Source organism: Diaphorina citri, unplaced genomic scaffold (assembly GCF_000475195.1).
Source record: "Diaphorina citri unplaced genomic scaffold, Diaci psyllid genome assembly version 1.1 scaffold537, whole genome shotgun sequence".
In the NCBI taxonomy this organism is placed as follows: domain Eukaryota; kingdom Metazoa; phylum Arthropoda; class Insecta; order Hemiptera; family Psyllidae; genus Diaphorina; species Diaphorina citri.
The window spans coordinates 118,569-126,768 of NW_007377971.1; the positions used below are offsets into that span (position 1 = coordinate 118,569).

General features: G+C 43.5%; 1 protein-coding gene and 1 long non-coding RNA gene across 2 annotated transcripts in view; both read left to right on the forward strand.

The window, feature by feature from the left end:
* The window catches only part of LOC103509866, a 64,733-nt gene that overhangs the window by 25,626 nt on the left and 30,907 nt on the right, over positions 1–8,200 (forward strand). Inside the window, exons 10-25 of the mRNA XM_008474499.3 lie at positions 301–409; positions 1,145–1,331; positions 1,437–1,508; positions 1,614–1,685; positions 1,791–1,862; positions 1,968–2,039; positions 2,145–2,216; positions 2,322–2,393; positions 2,499–2,570; positions 2,639–2,727; positions 3,414–3,661; positions 4,377–4,550; positions 4,892–5,053; positions 5,755–6,000; positions 6,988–7,149; positions 7,362–7,517. Coding sequence (XP_008472721.1) covers positions 301–409; positions 1,145–1,331; positions 1,437–1,508; positions 1,614–1,685; positions 1,791–1,862; positions 1,968–2,039; positions 2,145–2,216; positions 2,322–2,393; positions 2,499–2,570; positions 2,639–2,727; positions 3,414–3,661; positions 4,377–4,550; positions 4,892–5,053; positions 5,755–6,000; positions 6,988–7,149; positions 7,362–7,517 — 2,037 coding nt within the window. The remainder of the gene's footprint in view (positions 1–300; positions 410–1,144; positions 1,332–1,436; positions 1,509–1,613; positions 1,686–1,790; positions 1,863–1,967; positions 2,040–2,144; positions 2,217–2,321; positions 2,394–2,498; positions 2,571–2,638; positions 2,728–3,413; positions 3,662–4,376; positions 4,551–4,891; positions 5,054–5,754; positions 6,001–6,987; positions 7,150–7,361; positions 7,518–8,200) is intronic.
* On the forward strand, positions 637–1,264 carry LOC113467729. Its single transcript, XR_003391695.1, has 2 exons — positions 637–666; positions 1,145–1,264. It is a non-coding gene; the product is annotated as an uncharacterized LOC113467729 (long non-coding RNA).

An 8,200-nucleotide genomic window follows, 5' to 3' on the forward strand; every position in this document is an offset into this window, starting at 1 on the left:
AATTGTATCCTCATTTATTTGAGAATTTGACCACATAATAATGAAGCTCTAACGGTTAGATGGTAGAGAACGCCTCCGGCGTTAACCTCGCCTAGGAGTTACCTCCCACTCAAAAGTCCATTCTTTCTTCTCACTTACGCACTATTTGTGGCCAATTTTGAGTCATTAATTACTGCAGCTCTGCACTTCATAGAATCTGAACATTCTAAACTATCCGGCAGGAAAAAAATTTTCATACTATTGTGTTACTTTGTGATCATTTTAAATCAAATTTAATTATGTGTCTTGTCTTCTTTTCAGCCAAAAAGGTCGTGAACCAGGCAACGGGCTTCCTGGATGGTTCCAAAATCTATGGCTCTGACTCCATCCTGTCTCGGACACAGTATGGAGCATACCTACAGTGTGTGTCGTAAGTATTACCTACATTAATAGAGGTGAAGTACAGCGCCGCGCCTGTTTGGTCTCTTCACGTTCAGAGGTTCACACCCCTTAGCACGCCAAAAGGTTAGGCTGAGTAGTTGCTCAGCGTATATTGTTAGTCAATAACATATACTGCATAAATGTCCTAAAATCCCAAAAGAAAGGAATACGAGAATATGTGTAGCGAATGATGTGCCCTGCGGAACGCCAGTTTTGACAATATGGAGCATACCTACAGTGTGTGTCGTAAGTATTACCTACGTTAATAGAGGTGAAGTACAGCGCCGCGCCTGTTTGGTCTCTTCACGTTCAGAGTTTCACACCCCTTAGCACGCCAAAAGGTTAGGCTGAGTAGTTGCTCAGCGTATACTGTTAGTCAATAACATACACTGCATAAATGTCCTAAAATCCCAAATGAAAGGAATACGAGAATATTTGAAGCGAATGATGTGCCCTGCGGAACGCCAGTTTTGACAGAAAATTCGCCTTAAGCACACGATCATGGGTTCGATTCCGGTCTAGAATTGAAATTTTAGTCTCTCTTATTTGAGATATTGATTGTGTCTTGATCAAGTTTTGCGAGTTGGGCACATGGGTGATAGATTAACCAAAAGTATCGAATGCCTTTCACAGGTCCATTTTTCTAGTCTTTTTTGCCCATTTTACCATCTTCTTTATCGATTTTGGCCTTCTAACTCCAATTCCCATACCTCCAATATTTCAGATGCAACAGTCCGAGTAACCTGATGTACAAACTGTTCGAGTTGGAACACAACCGGTTGGTTACTGAGCTGGCTGAGGTCAATCCTGATTGGTCAGAAGATGTTCTGTTTGAGGAAGCCCGCAGTATTGTGATCGCTCAAATCCAGCATGTCACGTACGACGAATATTTACCCGTGCTCATTGGAGAGGTAAGATTTAAGGTAGAAACACACTATCACCACGTGAGCTCACCTGACGTGACGTGATGGTAGTGCGTGAATCCTGATTGGTCAGAAGGTGTTTTGTCTGAGGAGGCGCGCAGTATTGTCATCGCGCAAATCCAGCATGTCACGTACGACGAATATTTACCCGTGCTCATTGGAGAGGTAAGATTTAAGGTAGAAACACACTATCACCACGTGAGCTCACCTGACGTGACGTGATGGTAGTGCGTGAATCCTGATTGGTCAGAAGGTGTTTTGTCTGAGGAGGCGCGCAGTATTGTCATCGCGCAAATCCAGCATGTCACGTACGACGAATATTTACCCGTGCTCATTGGAGAGGTAAGATTTAAGGTAGAAACACACTATCACCACGTGAGCTCACCTGACGTGACGTGATGGTAGTGCGTGAATCCTGATTGGTCAGAAGGTGTTTTGTCTGAGGAGGCGCGCAGTATTGTCATCGCGCAAATCCAGCATGTCACGTACGACGAATATTTACCCGTGCTCATTGGAGAGGTAAGATTTAAGGTAGAAACACACTATCACCACGTGAGCTCACCTGACGTGACGTGATGGTAGTGCGTGAATCCTGATTGGTCAGAAGGTGTTTTGTCTGAGGAGGCGCGCAGTATTGTCATCGCGCAAATCCAGCATGTCACGTACGACGAATATTTACCCGTGCTCATTGGAGAGGTAAGATTTAAGGTAGAAACACACTATCACCACGTGAGCTCACCTGACGTGACGTGATGGTAGTGCGTGAATCCTGATTGGTCAGAAGGTGTTTTGTCTGAGGAGGCGCGCAGTATTGTCATCGCGCAAATCCAGCATGTCACGTACGACGAATATTTACCCGTGCTCATTGGAGAGGTAAGATTTAAGGTAGAAACACACTATCACCACGTGAGCTCACCTGACGTGACGTGATGGTAGTGCGTGAATCCTGATTGGTCAGAAGGTGTTTTGTCTGAGGAGGCGCGCAGTATTGTCATCGCGCAAATCCAGCATGTCACGTACGACGAATATTTACCCGTGCTCATTGGAGAGGTAAGATTTAAGGTAGAAACACACTATCACCACGTGAGCTCACCTGACGTGACGTGATGGTAGTGCGTGAATCCTGATTGGTCAGAAGGTGTTTTGTCTGAGGAGGCGCGCAGTATTGTCATCGCGCAAATCCAGCATGTCACGTACGACGAATATTTACCCGTGCTCATTGGAGAGGTAAGATTTAAGGCTGGCTTCCTAAATATTTGTCTTTTTTGAACAAAATGTTTGATGTTATGTTTCAGAATGTTGATGTCGACGATCTACTGGAATCCGTGAATTTAATTCTTCAAGAGCAATCTGAGAAACCCAACATATCACCAGACCAAAGTAAGTCTGTCGAAAATATTAAGAAATTTTCACAGAAAAAAAAATCAATTTATTGTTATTTTTTTATGGCAGACAAAAAGGAAGAGCAGACAAAAAGGAATCGATCACTTACTGCCTACGATTCCTATAAAGGCTTAAACTTATGGAACCCTATAGTAATGCGTCGACAATTTATTGTTATTTTTTTATGGAAGAGCAGACAAAAAGGAATCGATCACTTACTGCCTACGATTCCTATAAAGGCTTAAACTTATGGAACCCTATAGTGATGCGTCGATTGGCCAGATGGTCACCCATCCAGATACCGACCACTCGCAACGTTGGCGAACTTGAGTGATCCTTTGGAAGCTGGTGCATTATTTAGAGGTTTGATAGAGAGAACTGTAACTGCCAAGGACTTGTCGTCCCCAAAGCGAAGAGACAAGGAAGACAGGATAGAGAGAAAGCCAGCCGTTCCGAAAATGAACCACATCTATTTAGGATGAAATCCGTCCCGGACGGGAATCGAACCCGCGACCTACATAGATCTATCTATATTGCATTATTTTTTAGTGGTGCTCATTGCTCTTCAACACTTGGGTTGTATACACTACTCCAGTTTTGGTTGCTTTATAGTCGTTCAAGTAGTTTTGACTCCTTCAGGAATAAATCTACTATTAATTTAATTTTTTCATCTGAAATGTGTTTCAGTGAGCAGATTGATCGAAGAGTCACGGAAAGCGCAGGTAGCCAAATATTCAACTTTATCGACGATCTCAACAAGGCCGGATTTCTACCGCCCATCCGTCTTCAGAATGAGCCATCGTGTCCGGCTGAACCGTGTGATCCAACTTCGCCGTTCCGGACAATATCCGGCCGATGTAATAACCTGGTGAACACAGAACATGGCCGGAGTATGACAACTTTCTCCCGACTGTTACCGTCTGTGTATGAAGATTGTGAGTACATAGCAAACTGACCTTTTCTTTTTAAGAGGTTTGACAGAGGGAACTGTAACTGCCAAGGTCTTATCGTCCCGAAATTGATGAAAGAAGGAAGACAGGATAGGAGAAAGCCAGCCGTTCCGAGAACGAACATTATCCCCATCAAGATAAAATCCGCCCCGGGCGGGAATCGAACCCGCGGCCTAGCGCTTATAGTTTTTTTTTTTTTAAAGACGTTTGACAGAGTTATGTAAATGTAACTGTAAAAGCAAATGTCCAGAAGGTACGGTTTGCCCGTCTTCCGGACCAAAGTTCCGCTATTTGGGGCTATACAGAGAAAAAGCTTAAAAGGAACTAGCGCTTCTCTAGACTTTACCTTTAGCCACAAGCCGCTCTAATTTTGCAGACAGCTTCCATAATTTATGACGATCAAAAGTGTCCGCGGGCCGAAACTCGAGAAGTGTACGGTTCGGCCGCTATTTATCGCCAAATCTTTGAAAAAGTTAAAAAAGAGTTCGCAATTCCCAGGCCTTTAAATTTCAGTCAAACTCGCTCGAACTTAGCACATAGATTCGATAAATTATGTAGATCAAAAATATCTTTGGGTCCTGTTTCCAGAAGACACGGTTCCGCCGTTATTCCGGACTAAAGTTCCGCTATTTTGGACTATACATTGAAAAAAATAAATAATAACAGAGGAAAAACATTCCATTTTTTTTCTCCCCCCCAGTAATCTCCACACCCCGAGTGCACTCAGTCTCAGGTGCACCTCTCCCTACCGCCCGTCTAGTCAGTGCTATGGTACACGCTGATATCTCTCATCTCAGCAACAGATATTCTCTCATGGTCATGCAACTGGCCCAGACGATAGACCATGACCTCACCTTCACACCTGTGTATAGAGGTAGGTTTAAATAATGCTATTGTATAATTTTGGAGATTTATTTACAAAAATCTTATTTTTCTTCGCCTTTTCCCATGTACAGACGGGGTCGGCGTTTTTCGTCAGCCTCTCAATCAGCCCTAACTTAGGGTGATTGCTTTGGGCTGACATTTGGTTTTGGCTACAAATTTTACGAGTGAATGCCTTTCGCACTCAACCTTTGCTATTTCTTTAGAAAGATAATGAAATTCAGGCTGGTATACTCCCTGTTTATAGTCCCCCAGCCAGACTAAGCTGGTCTACTCGCTGTTTAACGTCCCTATAATATCTGTTATGTCCCATCTGTTATTTTTATCTTCCAGGATTCTTCACCTCCATCCCGGATTGTCGCCCTTGTGACTCCCGTATCACGGTTCATCCAGAGTGTATGCCCATCCCTATCCCAGCCGGTGATCCATACTTCCCTCAGTACAACCGCACGACTGGACGACCCTTGTGTTTGCCCTTCATGAGATCTCTGTCAGGTAAGAAAACTGGTGAACCATCATACTATACCTACCATACTTTGATAGAGGGAACTGTGACAGCGGAGGTCTTATCGTCCCGAAAGCGAAGAGAGAAGGAAGACAGGATAGGAGAAAGCCAGCCGTTCCGAGAACAAACCTTTTCGGTTTAGGATAAAATCCGCCCTGGACGGAAATCGGACCAGCGACATATCACTTTCAAGGCAGACGCGCTACCAACCAAGCTATCTATTCTGGCTAGTATAGCTCTTTAGATTAGTGATTACTTTCTATTTTGATGATATTCTATTTATTTTATTATTTTTTTAGATATTTATTGGAGCTTCTTTAATTAACTATTTTTCTTAATTCGATTGTATTCCATCAGGTCAACAAGGTTTCGGCCCTCGCGAACAAATCAACCAGAACTCAGCCTACCTAGACGGTTCCCTCATATACGGAGAACACGCCTTGAACATTCAAAAATTCAATCTGTGGGTATATTTTTTTCCTCTTTTCTATTTTTTTATTTATAATCTGGTTAAAACACCCATATAGGTTCTACCAAATAGTAGTTCTATTTAGCACAATAGCTGATTTTTTTTTTTTTTTTTTTTTTTTTTTTTTTTTTTCCCCTTTATTCTAACTTTTTTTTTTATTTTAGATATTTATTGCAGCTTCTTTAATTAACTATTTTTCTTAATTCGATTGTATTCCATCAGGTCAACAAGGTTTCGGCCCTCGGGAGCAAATCAACCAGAACTCAGCCTACCTAGACGGTTCCCTCATTTACGGAGAGCACGCCTGTCAAGCCAAAGACCTCCGTTCTTACGATGGCAAGCTAAATGTTACCTTAATGCCCGGTAGGAAGGACCTCCTGCCGAACACACCTACACATCCTGAATGTAGGTCGAGATATTGCTTCGTTGCTGGCGATGGAAGGGCTTCAGAACAGCCCGGCCTTACAGGTAATTAGAACACTTAGGTTAAGCAACATTGGACAAGGTAAACATTAGGCTAAACGTCACTCTAATGCCCGGTAGGAAAGACCTTCGGCCGAACACACCTACACATCCTGAATGTAGGTCGAGATATTGCTTCGTTGCTGGCGATGGAAGGGCTTCAGAACAGCCCGGCCTTACAGGTAATTAGAACACTTAGGTTAAGCAACATTGGACAAGGTAAACATTAGGCTAAACGTCACTCTAATGCCCGGTAGGAAAGACCTTCGGCCGAACACACCCACACATCCTGAGTGTAGGTCGAGATATTGCTTCGTTGCTGGCGATGGAAGGGCTTCAGAACAGCCTGGCCTTACAGGTAATTAGAACACTTAGGTTAAGCAACATTGGACAAGGTAAACATTAGGCTCAACGCTAACGTCACTCTAATGCCCGGTAGGAAAGACCTTCTGCCGAATACGCCAACACATCCTGAATGTAGGTCGAGATATTGCTTCGTTGCTGGCGAAGGAAGAGCCTCAGAACAGCCCGGACTTACAGGTAATTAGAACACTTAGATTAAGCAACATTGGGCAGGGTAAACGTCACCATAAATAGGAAATACCTTCTGCCCAACATATTCGAGATGTTTCTTGTTGTTGTCGTTGTTGTTGTTGTTGTAGCGGCTTTAGCCCTAGCCGAAAGGTGATGACAAAATAGAAAAAATATCTCTTCTATTAGACATACACCAGGGTGATGGTCTCTAGCCATGTTTAATTGCCTCGTCCTGAACCGTAGTCAACCATCGTGAGCACTTATGCTTGTTCTTTTCAAGCAGAGAGAACCCTTTGAAACTATCAGCTAGCCAGGCTGGTTAGGGTTAGCTGTTCTTCTCCCTGTTTATAGTCCCACAGCCAGACGCTAGTCTACTCTCTGTTTAACGTCCCCTTGCTAGACAGTCGTCACCGGGCGGAAATCGAACGCACAACCTAATGCTTTTCTCTATGTTCGCAGCTATGCACACGATCTTGATGCGAGAACACAACCGACTAGCGGAACAACTGGTTCAGATTAACCCTCATTGGAACGATGAACAACTATTTCAACACGCGAGAAGGATCATGGTGGGACAATGGCAGCATATTGTCTACAATGAGTTCCTACCTAGACTATTAGGTGAGAAAACTTCTCGTCTCTTTTACTGGGAAATAATATATCTAACTTATCTTTATCCTGCCTCGGTGGTGTAGTGGTCAAGACGCTCGCCTGGTAAACAGGAGGGCGTGGGTTCAATCCCAGCCGAGGTATGGAATTTTATCCTCAATGTAATTTGAAGAAGAAGAAGAAGTTATAAGGGAACATAATAAATAAGGCTATTCTTATTACAGGTCTGAACGCTGTCAACCTCTACGGACTGAAACTGTCCCCCACTGGTTACTACAAGGGGTATAACGACAACTGTAAGCCCAACATCATGACCGAATTCGCCACTGCCGCCTACCGTATTGGACACAGTCTGTTGAGACCTTTCATACCCAGACTAGGTAAGTAATCACTGTAATCAGCTTGCTAGCCTTTGTACCGGTAGTCGAGTCCTCAAGCACCAAACCTGGGACCTATAACTTCTTTCATTTTATTTAAATATTAATGCTTCCCATATGGTTATGATACCCCATTTGGTTTATTAAGCCTATTTATTACGAAGGATTGTTATATTAATAATATCCCCTGGGTTAAATCAGGTCACCATTGCGCGAGACGAAAGGTGCGTCTTCTAAAGTCGAAGGCTACGGGTGGTAGTTGTTTTTATAACATGGTTGATCAAAAAGCTATCGCTAAAAGTTAGTCCGACACATTCAAACTTACAATTCTCCTTTGAAAGTGGCTTACCTTTCAAAGTTCGGGCCTCAATTATATGCCGGGTTATTCTCCCATTTTGGGACAGGGATTTCTGGAATCACCGGTCGGACCAATCGAACCTCCCACACTCAAGACGGAACAATTCGTGTTTGGTCCCACGCCAAAGCTAAAGGTGTGGGCCCCACTTTGAAGCAAAAAGCCTTGCCGACCGAAAGAAGATAGGGACAGGGAAGAAAAGGGAAGCGGCTATTTCCACACAGGTGTGTATCAGCGACCGGCAGCTAGTTACACTTAAATAACACTTAGTTGCAGCTAACTAGTACAAAACCTACGTGAGGCACCAAAATTTCAAGGGACATAGTCTTTT